Source organism: Coregonus clupeaformis, chromosome 12 (assembly GCF_020615455.1).
Source record: "Coregonus clupeaformis isolate EN_2021a chromosome 12, ASM2061545v1, whole genome shotgun sequence".
Taxonomy (NCBI): Eukaryota; Metazoa; Chordata; class Actinopteri; order Salmoniformes; family Salmonidae; genus Coregonus; species Coregonus clupeaformis.
Genome location: NC_059203.1, coordinates 12,096,353 through 12,117,293, shown reverse-complemented (window position 1 = coordinate 12,117,293; position 20,941 = coordinate 12,096,353). Strand labels below are relative to the sequence as shown.

General features: G+C 45.0%; 1 protein-coding gene across 6 annotated transcripts in view; it reads left to right on the top strand.

Moving 5' to 3' along the window:
* The window catches only part of LOC121577720 (chromodomain-helicase-DNA-binding protein 5-like), a 34,419-nt gene extending 23,302 nt beyond the window's left edge, over window positions 1–11,117 (top strand). For 2 of the 6 annotated variants that reach the window (XM_041891537.2, XM_041891536.2), the window contains exons 24-39: window positions 1,161–1,335; window positions 2,554–2,640; window positions 2,792–2,880; window positions 2,969–3,102; window positions 3,253–3,397; window positions 3,648–3,813; window positions 3,945–4,024; window positions 4,226–4,445; window positions 4,589–4,678; window positions 4,785–4,949; window positions 6,211–6,319; window positions 6,434–6,566; window positions 6,845–7,106; window positions 7,230–7,393; window positions 7,600–7,726; window positions 7,958–11,117. In XM_041891537.2, the coding sequence (XP_041747471.2) occupies window positions 1,161–1,335; window positions 2,554–2,640; window positions 2,792–2,880; window positions 2,969–3,102; window positions 3,253–3,397; window positions 3,648–3,813; window positions 3,945–4,024; window positions 4,226–4,445; window positions 4,589–4,678; window positions 4,785–4,949; window positions 6,211–6,319; window positions 6,434–6,566; window positions 6,845–7,106; window positions 7,230–7,393; window positions 7,600–7,726; window positions 7,958–8,082 (2,271 nt within the window). In that variant the 3' untranslated portion in view covers window positions 8,083–11,117. The remainder of the gene's footprint in view (window positions 1–1,160; window positions 1,336–2,553; window positions 2,641–2,791; window positions 2,881–2,968; window positions 3,103–3,252; window positions 3,398–3,647; window positions 3,814–3,944; window positions 4,025–4,225; window positions 4,446–4,588; window positions 4,679–4,784; window positions 4,950–6,210; window positions 6,320–6,433; window positions 6,567–6,844; window positions 7,107–7,229; window positions 7,394–7,599; window positions 7,727–7,957) is intronic. The other 4 variants (XM_041891538.2, XM_041891542.2, XM_041891539.2 and 1 more) reach the window with 4 other exon arrangements.
* The last annotated feature ends 9,824 nt before the right edge of the window (window positions 11,118–20,941 follow it).

Below are 20,941 nucleotides of genomic sequence, written 5' to 3'. Positions count from 1 at the left end.
CACTCAAAATCACATGATACATGGCCCCATTCATTCTTTCCTTTACACGGATCAGTCGTCCTGGTCCCTTTGCAGAAAAACAGCCCCAAAGCATGATGTTTCCACCCCCATGCTTCACAGTAGGTATGGTGTTCTTTGGATGCAACTCAGCATTCTTTGTCCTCCAAACACGACAAGTTCTATTTTGGTTTCATCTGACCATATGACATATGACATTCTCCCAATCCTCTTCTGGATCATCCAAATGCACTCTAGCAAACTTCAGACGGGCCTGGACATGTACTGGCTTAAGCAGGGGGACACGTCTGCACTGCAGGATTTGAGTCCCTGGCGGCGTAGTGTGTTACTGATGGTAGGCTTTGTTACTTTGGTCCCAGCTCTCTGCAGGTCATTCACTAGGTCCCCCCGTGTGGTTCTGGGATTTTTGCTCACCGTTCTTGGGATCATTTTGACCCCACGGGGTGAGATCTTGCGTGGAGCCCCAGATCGAGGGAGATTATAAGTGGTCTTGTATGTCTTCCATTTCCTAATAATTGCTCCCACAGTTGATTTCTTCAAACCAAGCTGCTTACCTATTGCAGATTCAGTCTTCCCAGCCTGGTGCAGGTCTACAATTTTGTTTCTGGTGTCCTTTGACAGCTCTTTGGTCTTGGCCATAGTGGAGTTTGGAGTGTGACTGTTTGAGGTTGTGGACAGGTGTCTTTTATACTGATAACAAGTTCAAACAGGTGCCATTAATACAGGTAACGAGTGGAGGACAGAGAAAACTCTTAAAGAAGAAGTTACAGGTCTGTGAGAGCCAGAAATCTTGCTTGTTTGTAGGTGACCAAATACTTATTTTCCACCATAATTTGCAAATAAATTCATTAAAAATCCTACAATGTGATTTTCTGGATTTTTTTTCCTCATTTTGTCTGTCATAGTTGACGTGTACCTATGATGAAAATGACAGGCCTCTCTCATCTTTTTAAGTGGGAGAACTTGCACAATTGGTGGCTGACTAAATACATTTTTTCCCCACTGTATGTGTGTCTATTCAGTATTCTCTCTTCATTGTATTCTCATTGTTTACCAGTGTTTATTCAGTAGTAGCTAACCATTTTGTTTACCAAGGAGTATCCTTGTTCAGTATTCTCACTGTGTGCGCATGTGTGTTTCAGGAGGAGCCCCAGCGGGAGATCATTAAGCAGGAGGAGAATGTGGATCCAGACTACTGGGAGAAGCTGCTGAGGCACCATTATGAGCAGCAACAGGAGGACCTGGCACGCAACCTGGGCAAAGGCAAACGCATCCGCAAGCAGGTCAACTACAACGACACGTCTCAGGAGGACCAAGGTTTGCCTCATACTGTACTGTACACTCTGGCCTGCTTTTCTCTTCTGCTTTAAAGGGATACTTTAGGATTTTGGCAATTAAGTCCTTTATCTACTTCCCCAGAGTCAGATGAACTCGTGGATACCGTCTATAGCGTTAGCGCAATTGCTAACTAGCGTTAGGTTAACGTCTATGGTAACTGCTAGCATGGGTTGTGAAACTGCCTCTAACTTCCTTCATACTGGATGCAGAGTATAAAAATGGTATCCATGAGTTCATCTGACTCTGGGGAAGTATATAAAGGGCTGCATTGCCAAAATCCTGAAGAATCCCTTTACTGTAACAGTAATGCTATGCTTATTGGTCCCCCTCCTTTTAGAAAACATTTGAGTGAAGTTAGCATCACTCTAGAACAGTGGTATTCAAACTTTTTCAGTGGGGACCCCATTTTTTTCCTCCAGATTTTCTGGGTACCCCATTTTCTTCCCAAGATCTAATGACACTACCTTAAAATCGGTAAATTTATATTTTTACATCAACAAATAACCTTTAATTCATCGCATTTTCATCTTGAAAAGAAACCAATAAATGAATTTACTCAATAAAATTGTATTTTTAAATGATATTTTCTCAAAAACGTTTGTATATTGATCCCATACAATAATCTGTACTCTGTACATTTCCATGTATTTATTTGGCGACCCCACTGCAGTTCCCCCGCGACCCCAACTTTGAAGCCCACTGCTCTAGATACACCTCTGGTAACACGAGTGGGACACTATCCCTCTCTTTGGTTGTGTGTCTATAACTATAGCAGCATGCTTGAAAATAGCGGCACATTTAGAAGCTTGATTGCTTTATATTGCTTATAGCTTTACAGTATGTAAGTTGTGTAGAGTTCCTCTCATAACACTACCCCCCATAGTTCAACAATAGGCATTTGAGACTGAAGGGGAAACATTTTAACCCATCTAAAGCAAAAGCACACTCAGAGACATGAAGTGTTGATGAAGTGCACAGTCCACCAGTGTAGTGGCTGGGAGGACAGAACAGACAGAGACTCTGCTGCAAGTCAGTAGTAGTATGTGTAAAGAATGCCTGCCCCCCAGTGGTGTAGTGGAGTAGTGTCAGTGTGCATGCCCACTGTAGCGGTCTGCAGTGCTAGGGCCCACCCCCCTGTAGGCCCCTGCAGAAGTGAATGCACTGTGCTGTTTCTCTCTGATCTGATCTGTGGCTCAGAGTGGCAGGATGATCTTTCAGACAATCATTCCGAGTACTCCGTGGGGTCCGAGGACGAGGACGAAGATTTCGAGGAGAGGCCGGAAGGTGGGTGTCAATGAGACCTGCGTAATCACTACGTTATAGATAGCTAACTCTCTCAGTGCCTGCTCTGCCCTGTGTAGATGGGCCTGGAACCTATCATTGGTAAGATGTTGCTGAGGCACCTGGCTGATGGTGGGGGGGTGTTTCTCTGTAGGTGGGCGCAGGCATTCTCGCAGGCAGCTGAAGAGTGACAGGGACAAACCTCTGCCACCCCTGCTGGCACGCGTAGGGGGCAACATCGAGGTAAGGAAGAAAGCACTTTGGTTTTATTGTAGTAGACAACATGTGTATGCACATTGATTTGACTAATGGGTGTAATGCCCTGTGCCAGGTGCTGGGGTTCAACGCCCGTCAGCGGAAGGCCTTCCTCAACGCCATCATGCGCTGGGGAATGCCTCCTCAGGACGCCTTCAACTCTCACTGGCTGGTCAGAGACCTGAGAGGGAAGAGTGAGAAAGAGTTCAGGTATTTAAAGCTCCTCCTGTACTCAGCTGCATCTCAACAGTCTCTACTGTTCACTCTTATATACGAAATGCAAGACAATGTCAGTTCAAGTATCTTTGTTACTGGGATCGGAAATTGATTGGCTGTATGAATGTGACCCTGTCTCTCTAGGGCCTACGTGTCTCTGTTCATGAGACATCTTTGTGAGCCGGGGGCAGACGGGGCGGAGACCTTTGCAGACGGGGTTCCACGAGAAGGGCTGTCCCGCCAGCATGTCCTCACCAGGATCGGGGTTATGTCTCTGGTCAGGAAAAAGGTACACATCAACCAGTCATCCAATGACTCCATAGTTACATTAATAAAACCCAACAGCAGTAAGTTAGCCTCCTAATTGGGTTGATAAATGTCTTGTAGCCTATGTTTAGATTGAGTAAGGCTGGTTCCCTGCCTCTAGCATCTGGTTTTAGATAGCATGCCTTCAATAAAATGAAACAAGTCTAGAATGGTGGAGAAATCCAGTGTCTTCTGTTGTTAGATTGTTAACTCACTGTTGTGTCTGTATCCAGGTCCAGGAGTTTGAGCATGTCAATGGGAAGTACAGCACTCCAGACCTGATCCCTATTGGACTGGAGCTGAAGAAACTGACTGAGAGTCTGTCCTCTGACCCCAACACCCCTGTCCCTGCCAGCCCTGCAGCCACACCCCAGCCTCCTGGAACTCCTGTCCCACCAGGTCAGAGTCACATCCTCACCCTGTCCAGTGTGTGTGGTATGTGTGTGTGTTTCAGAACTCATCTTAGTTCATTAGATTCATTAGACAGGAAATGAGAGACACTGTTGGTGATTGTTTTGCTGTTTTTACAGAAAAGACGGACTCGATCTCAGGGCCTGCTGAAGACAAGGAGCCCACAGAACAAGAGTGCAAGAAGCTACCAGAACTGGAGGTCAGAGTTCACGCTTCTTCTGAAATGTCCCTTTATTCCCCTTTCTCTTATCCTTCTCATCCCTCTATCCTTTACTGTCTTCATACGTCTCCCCATACATCTAATTTAATTATTCTTATAATACAAAACATATGCCACCTTCTAACTGGCACCTTTAAAGTAAACTGTCTCCCTCTCCATCTGTGATGGTTGTCTCTCCAGACTCATGTTAGTACAGAGTCGTTTTCCCAGGTAGAGAAGACGGACATCGTTCCTGACAGTGATGAGACAGCGAAGGGCAGCACAGAGTACAAACCAGTCTCCTCAGAGGAGAGTAGTGAAATGAAAGACACACCCTCCACATTGATAGAGCCATCCATCAATCCTAAAGAGCCTCCATCCAAACAGACAGAGCTGTCGTCCAATCAAAGCTCACCAAAAGGTGAGTGGTGCATTACATGGTTATTATAATCATATGAGATGTAAATGGTTGGTGTAATGGCTTTGGTTTGTCCCACTTCATAAAAATCAGTTGGGACATGTCTCTGTTCTGATGTGGTCATCTGTCTGTCTATTACCCCCTAGCGGAGCCCTGTCGAGAGACAGAGAAGTCCTTAGATAAAGGAGACAGTGATCCTGCCCCAGCCAAACCTGAGGAGAAGGAACTGAAGCCAGGTATTTGCGGAACAGCGAAAAACATTAAAACCTTGTCACTCTTCGAGTGACACTTTTTGCTGAACGTGGAACTAAAAAATGTAAGCTTGTCATTCCATTTCCTTAGTTGTTTCAGACGAGGCCAAGAGCGAGGACTTGCTAGTGCCCGAGGGACGGCTGAATGGAGAAAAAGAAGCACAGGAGGAGACGGAGGATGTCAGGAAGGAATTACTGGAGAAGAATGGTTTCAAGATGAGATTCATGTTCAACATCGCCGACGGAGGCTTCACAGGTGAGGGATGAGCAGGAGACACAGCTAAGGTGTAGGAACACTACATACACTACATGACCAAAAGTATGTGGACACCTGCTTGTCGAACATCTCATTCCAAAATCATGGGCATTAATATGGTCACCCCCTTTGCTGCTATAACAGCCTACACTTTTCTAGGAAGGCTTTCCACTAGATGTTGGAACATTGCATCCTAACTGGGTTGAGAAATGTCTTGTAGCCTATGTTTAGATTGAGGAAGGCTTGTTCCCTGCCTCTAGCATCTGGTTTTAGATAGCATGCCTTCAATAAAATGAAACAAGTCTAGAATGGTGAAGAAATCCAGTGTCTTCTGTTGTTAGATTGTTAACTCACTGTTGTGTCTGTATCCAGGTCCAGGAGTTTGAGCATGTCAATGGGAAGTACAGCACTCCAGACTTGCTTCCATTCAGCCACAAGAGCATTAGTGAGGTCGGGCACTGATGTTGGGCGATTAGGCCTGGCTCGCAGTCGACTTTCCAATTCATCCCAAAGGTGTTCGATGGGGTTGAGTTCAGGGCTCTCTGAAGGCCAGTCAAGTTCTTCCACACCGATCTTGACAAACCATTTTTGTATGGACCTCGCTTTGTGCACAGGGATATTGTCATGCTGAAACAGGAAAGGGCCTTCCCCAAACTGTTTCCACAAAGTTGGAAGCACAGAATTGTCTAGAATGTAATTGTATGCTGTAGCGTTAAGATTTCCCTTCACTGGAACTAGCCCGAACCATGAAAAATTACTTGTCATACCTCAAGTAGTCTATGTCACCTCGTTCTCTTGCAGCCTTCATAGCTGGTATTAGTTCCTTTCTTCTTTGACAGAGAAATCCTCATTGATGAAGATGTAGGACCCTTTAAGGCATTTGTCTTTTTCAAAGACTGCAAGCTTATCCTGTGAGCTTGTGTGGCCTACCACTTCGCAGCTGAGCCGATGTTGCTCCTAGATGTTTCCACTTCACAATAACAGCACTTACAGTTGACCGAGGCAGCTCTATTTTACGAACTGACTTGTTGGAAAGGTGGCATCCTATGACGGTGCCACGTTGAAAGTCACTGAGCTCTTCAGTAAGGCCATTCTACTGCCAATGCTTGTCTATGGAGATTGCATGGCTGTGTGCTCGGTTTTATACACCTATCAGCAATGGGTGTGGCTGAAATATCCAAATCCACAAATTTGAACGGGTGTCCACATACTTTTGTATATATAGTGTAGATGTATGATCTGATGTGTTACTATATCTCAGAGCTGCACACCCTGTGGCAGAACGAGGAGCGGGCTGCCGTGTCATCTGGGAAGATGTATGATATCTGGCACCGTCGCCACGACTACTGGCTACTGGCTGGCATCGTAACGTATCCTTCCTCTGCATCTAACAGAGCTGTTCAGAATTCACAGTGTGCAGGTCTCTCTATTTGTGATGTGAAGCCCTTTTATCATGTTTGTTTTCCTTTACGGGGGAACCTCAGACATGGCTATGCCCGCTGGCAGGACATTCAGAACGACCCACGCTATGCCATCCACAATGAGCCCTTCAAGACTGAGATGCACAAGGGAAACTACCTTGAGATGAAGAACAAGTTCCTGGCTCGCCGCTTTAAGGTAAGATGCTTGTTGTTGTCATACAAACACATTTGTGAACACCTTGAATCTGAATAGTGGACGAGACAACTGAAGGCAACATTCAATCTCTCTCTCTCTCTCTCTCTCTCTCTCTCTCTCTCTCTCTCTCTCTCTCTCTCTCTCTCTCTCTCTCTCTCTCTCTCTCTCTCTCTCTCTCTCTCTCTCTCTCTCTCTCTCTCTCTCTCTCTCTCCCTCTCCCTCTCCCTCTCCCTCTCCCTCTCCCTCTCCCTCCCTCCCTCCCTCGCTCTCTCTCCTAGCTGTTGGAGCAGGCTCTGGTGATAGAGGAGCAGTTGAGGAGGGCAGCATACCTGAATATGACCCAGGACCCCAGCCACCCGGCCATGGCCCTGAACACTCGCTTTGCTGAGGTGGAGTGTCTGGCTGAGTCCCACCAGCACCTGTCCAAGGAGTCTCTGGCCGGGAACAAGCCAGCCAACGCCGTGCTGCACAAAGGTCTGTCATCTCCCAGTGTGTACACAGCAGCAGGACTAAAACACTGTCTACAAACTCAAGATCTGGGTGAATAATAATTAAGCATTGCATCAACTGTAGATAAGATTGGATACGTTAGTGCGTTCTCGTCATTGACAGTGTGTGTGTGTATGTGTTTGTTCTGTATGTCTGTGTGTGTGTGTGTTCCAGTACTGAACCAGCTGGAGGAGCTGTTAAGTGACATGAAGGCGGATGTGACGCGGCTTCCCAACATGTTGTCCCGGATCCCCCCAGTGTCTTCTCGTCTGCAGATGTCTGAGAGGAGCATCCTCAGCCGCCTCACCAGCCGCGGTAACGAACCTCCGCCACAACAGGTACTGTACAGGCATTGGCTCTGTTATGGTGATAGGTGGGTTAGGATTGGTACAATTAGATTAGGTTTAGTTTGGTTGGTTGGGGCAGGATTACGTCCAGGGTACTGTAGGTTTGTCTAGGTTTGGTTGGGGTGAGTTGTTTTAGTAAGTCGTTTTGATTGATTCCGTCATTGACAGGATGTGTAAAATGTTTACTCTACCTCCAGCCGTTCAGCCAGGGCTCATTTGCCTGTTCCCAGATGTACAGCACTGGTTTTGGGGGCAGCTTCCGGGGAACTGCAGGAGAGGCCATGGTCAACTACAGTCAGATGCCCCTGGGACCCTACGTCAGTGGTAAGAAGCCTGTCTCTGCACGACTGTAACTGTAAGATAAGATGTTTCACCTGAACAGCCGAGGACAGAATGCATGATAACTGAAAAAGAGGGAGCACTGTAAGATGAACTACTGCTATGCTTCTCTTTCTAATAATATATTAGGGAATAAATAGCTTAAAATATTTCATTTGGGTCATTTATTTTGCTGAGCACCCTTTGTTTGGTATCCCTTCATTCCCCCCTTTCTAGTGTCCAACGGCCCCCCACCCCCATCCAGCCACTTGGACAAGAAGTCTTGCGACCCCCTGAGGGACGTCACCACCCCTGACCTCAAGTCAGGCAAGCCCAGCGATGTTATCTGTATTGAAGATTAGATCAGCTACTCCAAAACTGATCTGGTGTCAGCCAAGCCCAGGGATGTCAACTACTATATCAATGATTACAGAATCTCTGCCCCCCCCCCCCTCCTCCTGCTGTCCTACATGACATGGCTAACCCACCAGAGAACTCCTAAAGAAGCTCTCCGTCTATGGAGCAGAGGATAACCCTAAGAATATTACACTGATGTATCTGTCTATCGTATCAATTGCACTTCTTTCAAGGATTCTTCAACATACTTCATGCAGTAGCTATTTGCTTTTATGACTTAGGTTGGTGGGTCAAGCAGAGGAACTGTCTATTAGGATGTGAGAGTCAAACGACCTCATACGCCCCAACCTCTGCTACCTGACACGTGGAAGGGAAGGGTCGTGTTCCCCTGCTCAGACGTTGCATGCATCAACTAATGGTTGGGGGCCATGTCATCGACTGTGCCATCGGGCACCACATTGGTATAACATATGATGTGTTCAGCTGATACGTAAAATACCTATCCAGGGGTTTTAAGATCTGCCATTTGTCAGCAATGGCTGGGCAGAGGAACACGACCATGGTGATCTTATAGGATGACTGGAACTGCCCTGTCTGAAGGGGAAAGTCTTGGCTACAGGGAGAGCTGGAGAAAGTCAAAGTTCACATGATGATGAGCCGGTGGAGTTGCCAATGCTCTGGGGCTGCTGTAATGAGACTCATATGTGTCTATTGATTCCCTTTAGGCCTGGCTCTGCACCTTCATTCTGGATATTTTCCTCCTGCGTTCATCATTGGCCTATTCATTGTGCATCGGGACTGACCTCTGCTGGAGCTTTGTGCTTTAAATACATACAAATAGAAGGAAAATAGAACTACGAAGGCATAAGGCTCCCATCCTAGAATTAAAGAGATGATAAGTGGGTGCTCATACAGCAGCCAATTCTCTGGTACATTTTAGAACATGTGTTTGTTTTTATAGTTTCATGGCAGAGCCTTGATTTGGAACTTGTAAGAATAAGAGTGACTTTAAGGAAGTATAGCTGCACTATGCCTCAACCCATAAAGACTGCCATCTCCCGCCTCTGGAGAAAGGGATCCTAGTTACAAAGCTGCATTAGCTACTAATATACTAGGGGTTCTCCCTTGTAATGTACATAGTTCAAGAGACTGCTGTTTATTTTGCCTTGCATAATCATTGTGAATTTAATGCATACATGCATAACAATGTAACAGGCTGGATTAGTGCAAAAAGTGACGATCATATAGAAGTTACAGGACATATCTAACTGTGGTACAGTTTGTAACCATTTGTACATTTCAGAAGAGACTCAAGACTATTTCTGCCAATGGTATAGTACATGTATTTCTTTAACATTTGAATGTGATTATTGGCTGTTAAGCCAAACCCCGGGGCCATGACCAGAGTGTGTGCTATTAACAGAATCTCCTCCTGTCCATCATATGGTTGTGATGTGGAGCTAATTGTGTACTGGACAGAGGGATTCTGTTGCCTGCTACACATACAGTTTTACTGTTATCTCTGATAGTTCCCCAAAGCCCCTCCTTCCATTTTGAGAAATACTAAAACAAAAAAGTGCTTATGACACTGCGTCCATCACCTTTTGGCCTAGGTTTCATGTTTTCCATGAAAAGTGCTTTATTGTGTGTTCTTCATGTTAAAGTAAAGTGTTATTTCAGTATTTACTGCTTTAGTGCCACTAAAAGAGGGCTGCTCACTCCATGTCCTGGATGGCTAATGTCCCAGATTGTATGCTTGATAATCTTAGACTTGGGTGGAATTGTTTCCATTAAGAACTGAGGGCAGTGGTTGAATCAGATGGCTAATTTAATCATCAATAGATTATAATCTTCATAAATATTAGCCAAAAGGACCAAGGTTGGACAGCCTTACAGTAAAAGTATCAAAACGTATTTTTATGTTTCTTTTTATATATGGGTTGCTTGGAAGGGAACTGTTTATGGCATTACGTGTTGTGAGGACTTAACTGTATCAGAGCCACAGCATGGATTCACTTGACAATACTGTTTATTCCATCTGTCTGATAATGTGATTGTCCAAAGTGAAACTACTGTTTTATATGTTTAATGAGACTTAATTTGTTCTGAATTTTCAAGAATGTGTGTATTCAATTTTCTCATTGCAATGTTTGCTCTTATTTTTCTCTCAAAGAGTAGAGGCATTACCTATTTGTATTGCATTTAATGACAGGGCTATAGCACTTACAGTATGTGGAGGTTTTGAGAAAGGAATTGTGAATGGACCGTCCTGAACTGAAGAGATTCCTGTATACAGGGTGTGATTGTAGCTCTGCTCTATAGGCTTTTTATATGAATCTCCTGAGGTGCTCTGTCCTGCCCCCTGTTGGCTGGAATGTGTAACTACACATTGTCTCAGTGGGTTGATCCCAAATGGACCCCTAAGCCCTACTGCCTATGCACCTGTGGAGGTCTGAGAGGATTTGAACGGTATAAGCACCATGGTGAAACTTCCACATAGCCTATCATAGGGCAAGGTGGCGCTATAACCATATTGCTTACACATGTCAAATCCTCTAAGATCTCCCAAGGGCATAGGGCGTAGGTCTTAGGGCTCCATTTGGGATTGGACCACTGTCTTCTCAGACAAAGCACTTCACCTGAAGTTGAGATAGGAATTTCAACAAATAGGGCACATATCAGTTCTTAAGCTATTATTTTGCACCCAATTGAGTGACTGTTTATCAGTTCTGTCCATGGAGTGTGCAGTCCCAGTGTTTCTCTTCAGCCTGTTACTCAATTTGTAAGTAATATGAGGGTCCCAGTGTGGACTAAAGTGTAGGTTTGGATGGTTTGGACAAGACCCACACCTTGTAATTTATTGGATTAGTGTCACTGGACAGAAGCAAATAGCAGTGATATGTAAATACTAAGATTTCCAGTGTTTTGTCTCTCTCATACTCTTATCGATCATGTACCTAACTATACTGAAAAAAATATAAACGCAACATGCAACAATTTCAAAGATTTTACTGAGTTACAGTTCGTATAAGGAAATCAGTCAATTAAAATAAATAGATTTGGATTTCACATAACTGGGCAGGGTTGCAGCCATGGGTGGGCCTGGAGGGCATAGACCCACCCACTTGGCAGCCAGGCCCACCCACTGGGGAGCCAGGCCTAGCCAATCAGAATTAGTTTTTCCCCAAAAAAGGGTCCCCCCCCCCCCCCAAGACAATCCCGCAGGTGAAAAAGCCGGTTACACGTGGTCTGCGGTTGTGAGGCCGGTTGGGCGTACTGCCAAATTCTCTAAAACAACGTAGGAGGCAGCTTATGGTAGAGAAATGAACATTCAATTATCTGGCAACAGCTCTGGTGGACATTCCTGCAGTCAGCATGCCAATTGCACGCTTCCTCAAAACTTGAGACATCTGTGGCATTGTGTTGTGTGACAAAACTGCACATTTTAAAGTGGCCTTTAATTGTCCCCAGCACAATGTGCACCTGTGTAATGAGCGTGCTGTTTAATCAGATTCTTGATATGCCACACCTGTCAGGTGGATGGATTATATTGGCAAAGGAGAAATGCTCCCTAATAGGGATGTAAACAAATTTGTGCACAAAATTGGAGAGAAATAAGCTTTTTGTGCGTATGGAACATTTCTTGGATTTTTTATTTCAGCTCATGAAACATGGGACCAAAACTTTACATGTTGGATTTATATTTTTGTTCAGTGTTCATAGTATGCGTGAGAGAAAATGAATGTTGCAGGGTAGTTGCCATAGAGCTGAAATGTGCACACAAAATGTGTTCAATCAAATCCACGTCTGTTTCCTTACGGAGTGCTGAAGTGACTGAAATCAAATTGTTTAAATGAAATGCAATCAAACTGAAGTCACTATGAATGTAATGTGTATGTAAGAAGGCTTCAGTCTAATACTATAAATATATTTACAATATATGTACATGCTTATAAACAAGGCTTCAAAAGCTACCAAAAGACCCTGGTAAAGGCACCTTTGTTGCAGAGAATGCACAGCATGTGAAATGTTTTGTATGAAGGTTCACTTTGGTAAAGAAAGAGATGGTTGCTCTGTGTAGCTAGCTTTGAGAGAGATATTGAATTCAAGCAGTGTTATAATGGTACAGATGTTTGTGCTAAATTGCAAATCAATGAAAAAAAGTTATTAGTAATTCTTTACTTTGTACTTTGTGTATTTGTTCAATGTGTTTTAATAAAACCTCTCGACAACAATATACATACCTCATTGTTGCTTTGATAAAGCACATCTGAGAAAATAAGCAAATTCTCAGCTTGAGTATGTATGTGTGAACTGTGAAGCTTAATTTTTAAGTAGACTTTCTGTTGCTGTGAGTGGAACCCACAGGGCAAAAGGAAGGTTGGCCGCCCAAAAAAGGCATGGAACAGGACAAATGAGAAGGAGATGAAGAAGGCAGGAACCACCTGGAATTAATTCAAGAAAACGTTCCAGAAGAGAGTTAGCTGGAGATGCACCGCTGAGGAGCTGAAACGACTGTCAAGTAAGTCAAGTTGCTCTGAAACATCAATAAAGATCATGAATGAACTGGTGAAAAGCTGTTCTTTTTTTTCTTCTTTTTTAGAAATGTGTTTTTTTTGGGGGGTGGGGGGTTACAGGTACAATATTAATGTACATTTAAAATCTTTATACCACATGTACCATGGGCTGACACTCAAAAAAAAATGAAAGAAAAAATAATTATTTAGATACAGAGAAATTATCATAATAATAATACAAAAGTTCCTCCCCAATCCCCCCAGCCCAACATGTCCCCGTCCAACTCCCTGGCAGGAAAGTTCACTGCACAATCTGCTTCCTGCTGTTCACGGAGAGGCAATATCTACAGTTGAAGTCAGAAGTTTACATACACCTTAGCCAAATACATTTAAACTCAGTTTTTCACAATTCGTCAGTTAGGATCACCACTTTATTTTAAGAATGTGAAATGTCAGAATAATAGGAGAGAGAATGATTTATTTCAGCTTTTATTTCTTTCATCACATTCCCAGTGGGTCAGAAGTTTACATACACTCAATTAGTATTTGGTAGCATTGCCTTTAAATTGTTTAACTTGGGTCAAACGTTTCGAGTAGCCTTCCACAAGCTTCCCACAATAAGTTGGGTGAATTTTGGCCCATTCCTCCTGACAGAGCTGATGTAAGTCAGGTTTGTAGGCCTCCTTGCTCGCACACGCTTTTTCAGTTCTGCCCACACATTTTCTATAGAATTGAGGTCAGGGCTTTGTGATGGCCACTCCAATACCTTGACTTTGTTGTCCTTAAGCCATTTTGCCACAACTTTGGAAGTATACTTGGGGTCATTGTCCATTTGGCAGACCCATTTGCGACCAAGCTTTAACTTCCTGACTGATGTCTTGAGATGTTGCTTCAATAAATCCACATAATTTTCCTTCCTCATGATGCCATCTATTTTGTGAAGTGCACCAGTCCCTCCTGCAGCAAAGCACCCCCACAGCATGATTTTGCCACCTCCATGCTTCACGGTTGGGATGGTGTTCTTCGGCTTGCAAGCAACCTCCTTTTTCCTCCAAACATAACGATGGTCATTATGGCCAAACAGTTATATTTTTGTTTCATCAGACCAGAGGACGTTTCTCCAAAAAGTGCAATCTTTGTCCCCATGTGCAGTTGCAAACCGTAGTCTGGCTTTTATATGGCGGTTTTGGAACAGTGGCTTCTTCCTTGCTGAGCGGCCTTTCAGGTTATGTCGATATAGGACTTGTTTTACTGTGAATATAGAAACTTTTGCGTGCATGCGCCCGGCCCGCCACAAGGAGTCGCTAGAGCACGGTGGGACTAGGACATCCCGGGCGTTACTACAGACCCGGTTCAATCCCAGGCTGTGTCGCAGCCGGCCGGGACCGGCAGACCCATGTGGCAGCGCACAATTGGCCCAGCGTCGTCCGGGTTAGGGGAGGGTTTGGCCGGCCGGGATGTCCTAGTCCCACCGTGCTCTAGCGACTCCTTGTGGCGGGCCGGGCGCATGCACGCTGACTTCGGTCACCAGCTGGACGGTGTTTCCTCTGACACATTGGTGCAGCTGGCTTCCAGGTTAAGCGAGCAGTGTGTCAAGAAGCAGTGCGGCTTGGCAGGGTCGTGTTTCGGAGGACGCATGGCTCTCGACCTTCGCCTCTCCCGAGTCCGTACGGGAGTTGCAGCGATGGGACAAGATTGTAACTACCAATTGGGGAGAAAAGGGGTAAAAAAGTAATACAAAAAATACTGTCTGAAATGGGCCTGGACAATAAGTCTTGCTTTAGACCGCTGCGCCAATTGGGAGGCCCCATTTCAGACAGTTTTTGAATGGATAGTGAAAGGTCTATAAATAGGGCAGCACAATGTTATTTTTATTGTTGGCAATTTAGCACATCATCTAACACAAGCAGAGTGGCTGAAACAGTCCTATGTCCAGATCTAAAACCAGACTGGTGCATATTTAGAATAGAGTTAAAAAAGTTATTAGATGGGAGTTGGTCAGGGATTCTTGTACCTTGGCTAGGCAAGATAACTTGGAGATGGGGCGGTAATTATCTAACTCAGAAGGATCTCCGCCTTTATGCTGCTTTCCAAATCTTAGGGATAACACCAGTAGCAATTGTCAAGTAAAAAATACAGGTTAAATGTTAAACAATGAGTGGGGCAGAGAGCTGTAGTAAGAATGGGTCAAGTGACTCAGCCCCTGTGGATTTTTTTACATCAATCTTTAGCAAGGCACTTAATATACTACATATTCTATCCATATACTTTCTATAATGTCGAAACATCCCATCATATACAGTGGGGAAAAAAAGTATTTAGTCAGCCACCAATTGTGCAAGATCTCCCACTTAAAAAGATGAGAGAGGCCTGTAATTTTCATCATAGGTACACGTCAACTATGACAGACAAAATGAGAATTTTTTTTCCAGAAAATCACATTTTTGGATTTTTAATGAATTTATTTGCAAATTATGGTGGAAAATAAGTATTTGGTCAATAACAAAAGTTTCTCAATACTTTGTTATATACCCTTTGTTGGCAATGACACAGGTCAAACGTTTTCTGTAAGTCTTCACAAGGTTTTCACACACTGTTGCTGGTATTTTGGCCCATTCCTCCATGCAGATCTCCTCTAGAGCAGTGATGTTTTGGGGCTGTCGCTGGGCAACACAGACTTTCAACTCCCTCCAAAGATTTTCTATGGGGTTGAGATCTGGAGACTGGCTAGGCCACTCCAGGACCTTGAAATGCTTCTTACGAAGCCACTCCTTCATTGCCCGGGCGGTGTGTTTGGGATCATTGTCATGCTGAAAGACCCAGCCACGTTTCATCTTCAATGCCCTTGCTGATGGAAGGAGGTTTTCACTCAAAATCTCACGATACATGGCCCCATTCATTCTTTCCTTTACACGGATCAGTCGTCCTGGTCCCTTTGCAGAAAAACAGCCCCAAAGCATGATGTTTCCACCCCCATGCTTCACAGTAGGTATGGTGTTCTTTGGATGCTACTCAGCATTCTTTGACCTCCAAACACGATGAGTTGAATTTTTACCAAAAAGTTATATTTTGGTTTCATCTGACCATATGACATTCTCCCAATCCTCTTCTGGATCATCCAAATGCACTCTAGCAAACTTCAGACGGGCCTGGACATGTACTGGCTTAAGCAGGTGGACACGTCTAGCACTGCAGGATTTGAGTCCCTGGCGGCGTAGTGTGTTACTGATGGTAGGCTTTGTTACTTTGGTTCCAGCTCTCTGCAGGTCATTCACTAGGTCCCCCCGTGTGGTTCTGGGATTTTTGCTCACCGTTCTTGTGATCATTTTGACCCCACGGGGTGAGATCTTGCGTGGAGCCCCAGATCGAGGGAGATTATCAGTGGTCTTGTATGTCTTCCATTTCCTAATAATTGCTCCCACAGTTGATTTCTTCAAACCAAGCTGCTTACCTATTGCAGATTCAGTCTTTCCAGCCTGGTGCAGGTCTACAATTTTGTTTCTGGTGTCCTTTGACAGCTCTTTGGTCTTGGCCATAGTGGAGTTTGGAGTGTGACTGTTTGAGGTTGTGGACAGGTGTCTTTTATACTGATAACAAGTTCAAACAGGTGCCATTAATACAGGTAATGAGTGGAGGACAGAGGAGCCTCTTAAAGAAGAAGTTACAGGTCTGTGAGAGCCAGAAATCTTGCTTGTTTGTAGGTGACCAAATACTTATTTTCCACCATAATTTGCAAATAAATTCATTAAAAATCCTACAATGTGATTTTCTGGATTTTTTTTTCTGAATTTGTCTGTCATAGTTGACGTGTACCTATGACGAAAATTACAGGCCTCTCTCATCTTTTTAAGTGGGAGAACTTGCACAATTGGTGGCTGACTAAATACTTTTTTTCCCCACTGTACATAAACTGTTTACAGTATATTCCAGACTCTGACATTGCACGTCCTAATAGTTATATATTTACTTTTTAGATTTGCATGTATTGTTTTGAATTGTTAGATATTACTACACTGTTGGAGCTAGGAACATAATGCATTTCACTACACCCGCAATAACATCTGCTAAATATGTGTATGCGACCAATAACAGTTGATTTGTTTTAATACATCGTAGACATCAAATGGTTGAAATGAAAATAAAGTATGTGAGTCTGTTAGAGCATCATTCTCTACAATCTGTTCTGAGGTGACCAAAGGACTCCCTATTTCAGAGACTATTCTTTCAAATAGGTGGCCAGCAGAAGCAAAATGGTTAATAAAGCACTACAAATGTCAAATCTGTCTAGTATGGGACCAGAGGCTGTCAAAACCTGCTGGGGCAATGAGGGGGAGGAGTTTTGTTTCAAAGATTTGACCACTTTCCAGAAATTTGCTGGATTACCACCACTCTCCGATACACAATTCAAGAAATATGTTGATTTTGCTTTTCTAACCAGAGATAGTCATCTATTTCTCAAATGTCTGAAGGACTGCCAATCAGACATAGAATCATTCAGTCTTAGCCCAAACGACATTTATTTCCTGTCATTTCTCAGTCAATTCATGCGTGAACCAAGGATTATATTTTCCTTAGCTTTTAGTACGGCGCTTGTTTATCTGCAACAGAGTTAAACAGGGAAATAAAACAATTAAGGGCCTGATTGGAGTCAGTGATAGTTGATACAACCCACCAGTCACTCAACCCCAGCTCAGACTAAACAGTTTGCTCATTAAAATTCCTATAATTTCTCTTTGTAATAATGCGTGAGCGAGATTTAGGTAATTTACATTTTTCAGGGTGTTTAAAGTTGGGGTGAGTTGGTTTAGTTATCAACTGAGTTCGATTTTGCTCTGTACAAATATCTTTCAGCCCATCAGACACTAGCATCAACCAATCCAGATTAAGATCACCCAGGTCAGACAATTTGCTAAGAGACCATAAGGAGGCCGAGGGAAGGCGATAAACTCCCACTAACGTTAGTTGGGCATTATTACCAAGTCCCACATTTAAGACTAGACATTCAAATTGCTTTGGGACAGAGATGGTAATACACACAGCAACATTAAAGTTGCACACCCACCTCTGCCAGCTCTGTCAAATCTATAAACATTATATCCATTCAGAGACACTTCAGAGTCTGGCACTAATTGTCCGTGTTTGAGAAGACAGAATTACAATATGATGGGCGGCAGGTAGCTTAGTGGTTAAGAGCGTTGTGCCAGTAACCGAAAGGTCGCTGGTTCTAATCCCCGAGCCGACTAGGTGAAAAACCTGTCGATGTGCCCTTGAGCAAGGCACTTAACCCTAATTGCTCCTGTAAGTCGCTCTGGATAAGAGCGTCTGCTAAATGACCAATTTATTTAATTTATGATCAATTTTCTAAATCAAACTTCTGACACTTACATGAATCAGCCTGTCACAACTTCCGCCGAGGCTGCCTCCCCTCCTTGTTCGGGCAGGCTTCGGCGTTCATTGTCACCGGCTTACTAGCCACTGCCGCTCCATATATCATCATTCCATTTGTCTTGTCTTGTCAATTACACACACCTGGTTCATATCCCCTCATTAGTCCGTGTATAAGTGTTCCCTCTGCCCCGTTGTCCTTGTGGGTGATTGTTTTATGAGTTGAGTGTATCTCGGTGGAGCTACTCGTACCTTGTATTGCCGGGGTAGATTATTCCCCTGTAGATTAAACTCTCTATTCAGTGATTTACCCTCCTGCGCCTGACTCCTTCTAATCACACTCATCACAGAATCACCCACCCGCTATGGAGTCAGCGGGAGAGGAGCGCATGCCTGGAGTCGTGGCACGGGTCCAGGAGCATTCCACGATGCTGGCCAGCTTGGGGGAAGCGATGGATCGGGTTCTTCAGGTCGTCCAATGCCTGGAGAGGAGAGAACCCGATCTGTCGAGACCAACTGGCCAACCGGATCCAGCCACCCACACCCCAGCACCCGGAGGGATTCAGATATCCCAACCACGGGAGTTCGACGGGACGGCGGCACTCTGCCAAGGATTCCTCCTCCAACTGGAGTTCTACTTCTCCAGCATCAGGCCGGCCCCATCGGAGCAGGAGAAGGTGTCCGCCCTCGTTTCCTGCCTCTCGGGGAAAGCCCTGGAGTGGGCCAACACGGTTTGGAATGAAGAAGGAGCCGCGTTGGAGAACTACGGGGAGTTCGCTCGCCTCTTTTGGGCTGTCTTCGATCACCCGCCCGAAGGTCGAGAGGCGGGCGAGCGGCTGGTCCACCTGAGACAGGGGACTAGGACCACGCAGGACTTCTCTTGGAGTTTCGGACTCTTGCAGCGGGGTCCGGGTGGAACGAGCGGGCCCTGATCGACCATTTGCGGTGCCATCTGCGGGAGGACGTCCGACGGGAGCTAGCCTGCCGGGACACCATGTTGTCCTTCACGCAACTGGTGGACATGGCCATCCGTTTGGACAACCTGCTGGCAGCCAGAGGACGTCCTGGAAGGTGTCTGCCCGTTCCCACCCCAGCCGACTCGGATCCCGAGCTGATGGAGCTGGGTGGAGCCGTCGTCCGAGAGAGCGGAGGACGACAGCGACAGTGTCACTCGGGTGGCACAAAGGGACAGTACACCACACGTGGTCGTCAACGCTCTTTTGGGTCTGGAGGCGGCAGGCAGGGCACTCTCGCATCACCTCAGGTATCGAACACCCACACTCGTTTAGAGCCCTCTGCTGCGCACTGTACCCTACCCATCTACTTTCCCGATCACATGGTAGTTCCCCAGTGTAAGGCGCTAGTCGATTCAGGCGCAGCTGGGAACTTTATGGACAGGGCATTCTCACGCCGTCTAGGCATTTCATTGGTTCCCCTATCCATTCCACTCCCCATCAGAGCACTTGATAGTCGACCATTAGGGTCCGGGTTTGTTCAGGAAGTTACTGCACCAGTCACCATGATTACCCAGGAGACTCATTGTGAGCAGATCACTTTTTTTATTATTGAGTCCCCTGCTTTCCCTGTGGTATTAGGGATCCCTTGGTTAGCACTCCACAACCCCACCTTCTCATGGCCGCAGAGGGTTCTCACGGGGTGGTCGCGAGAGTGTCAGGGTAGGTGTCTAGGTGTTTCCGTTGGTGCAACCACGGTGGAAAGTCCAGACAGTACCTCCACCGTGCGCATTCCCCCCGAATACCTCGATTTCGCGCACGCTGTCACGATCGCTGACAGATGAAGCGGACCAAGGCGCAGCGTGATAAGCGTAAATTCTTTATTGTACTTAACACACAATAAAAACAATAAACAAACGATACGTGAAGTCCTAGGTTACAACACAAACCTTTCGGAACAAGATCCCACCATAAACTGGTGCCAACAGACTGCCTAAGTATGGTCCCCAATCAGAGACAACGAGCTACAGCTGTCTCTGATTGGGAACCACCCTGGCCAACATAGAAACTAAACGATCTAGAACCCAACATAGAAAAACTAAACATAGAACATCCACACCCTGGCTCAACAATTAAGAGTCCCCAGAGCCAGGGCGTGACACACGCGTTCTCAAAAACGCAGGCTACCAAGTTACCACCTGTCACAATAATTTCTATCTCTAATTAAACTCACTCAAGCTTTGAATAATTCCCAGAGGTTGTAAGGCTCTAGTTAATTAAGAATTAAACACATTCTCCAGTCTGCAAGAATCAGTATGTTTATTCAGAGAGCGCTCTGGCGCTAAAAACACACCCAGCCTTTTAATACCCGTCCACACAAAGGACTTTGCTCCGCCCACCTTTAGCCGGGCTGTGATTTTCCACAGTATAGAATATTTAAGTTCAGCAGTAAGTCCCCTTACTATGGAATGCTCGTCTCCAACAGTTTCTACCCATCTTATCTGTTAGTGGTTTCATTGTCTTATTACTCTAACACAGTTTACACATTGTGACGTCACGAGAGGCTACACAGCTTTCAGCGGGATTGCTCAAGTAGTGCAAGGAGACAAGGTTCAAACAAAACAAGGATTTTATTATAGGTCTTGGGAAATTAACGAAAATATAACAAAATTCTGTTCTCTTGTGGCTTTTTAAGGGTTAACAGTTCAGGGATGTCTCTTCCACATCCAAAATCATAATTCTCACTCGCTCAGATAACTTTTCCACAGCCTTACTGTAGTCCACGTTGCAGCTAGTGGCCAACCCAGCAAAAAGTCCTTCCAAATGTCTCTCACGTATTTCCACAGGTGCATATATCCAAAGGTGAGTATTTCCCAAAGGTAAGTATCTCCAAATCCTTATATTCCTCATGGAAGTGGACGTGCAGCACTCTTGTCCTCCAGAGAGCCCAGGTTGGAGATTGTGTCTCTTCACCCCCCACACACACTCTCAGTGTGTCTCTTCCCTTC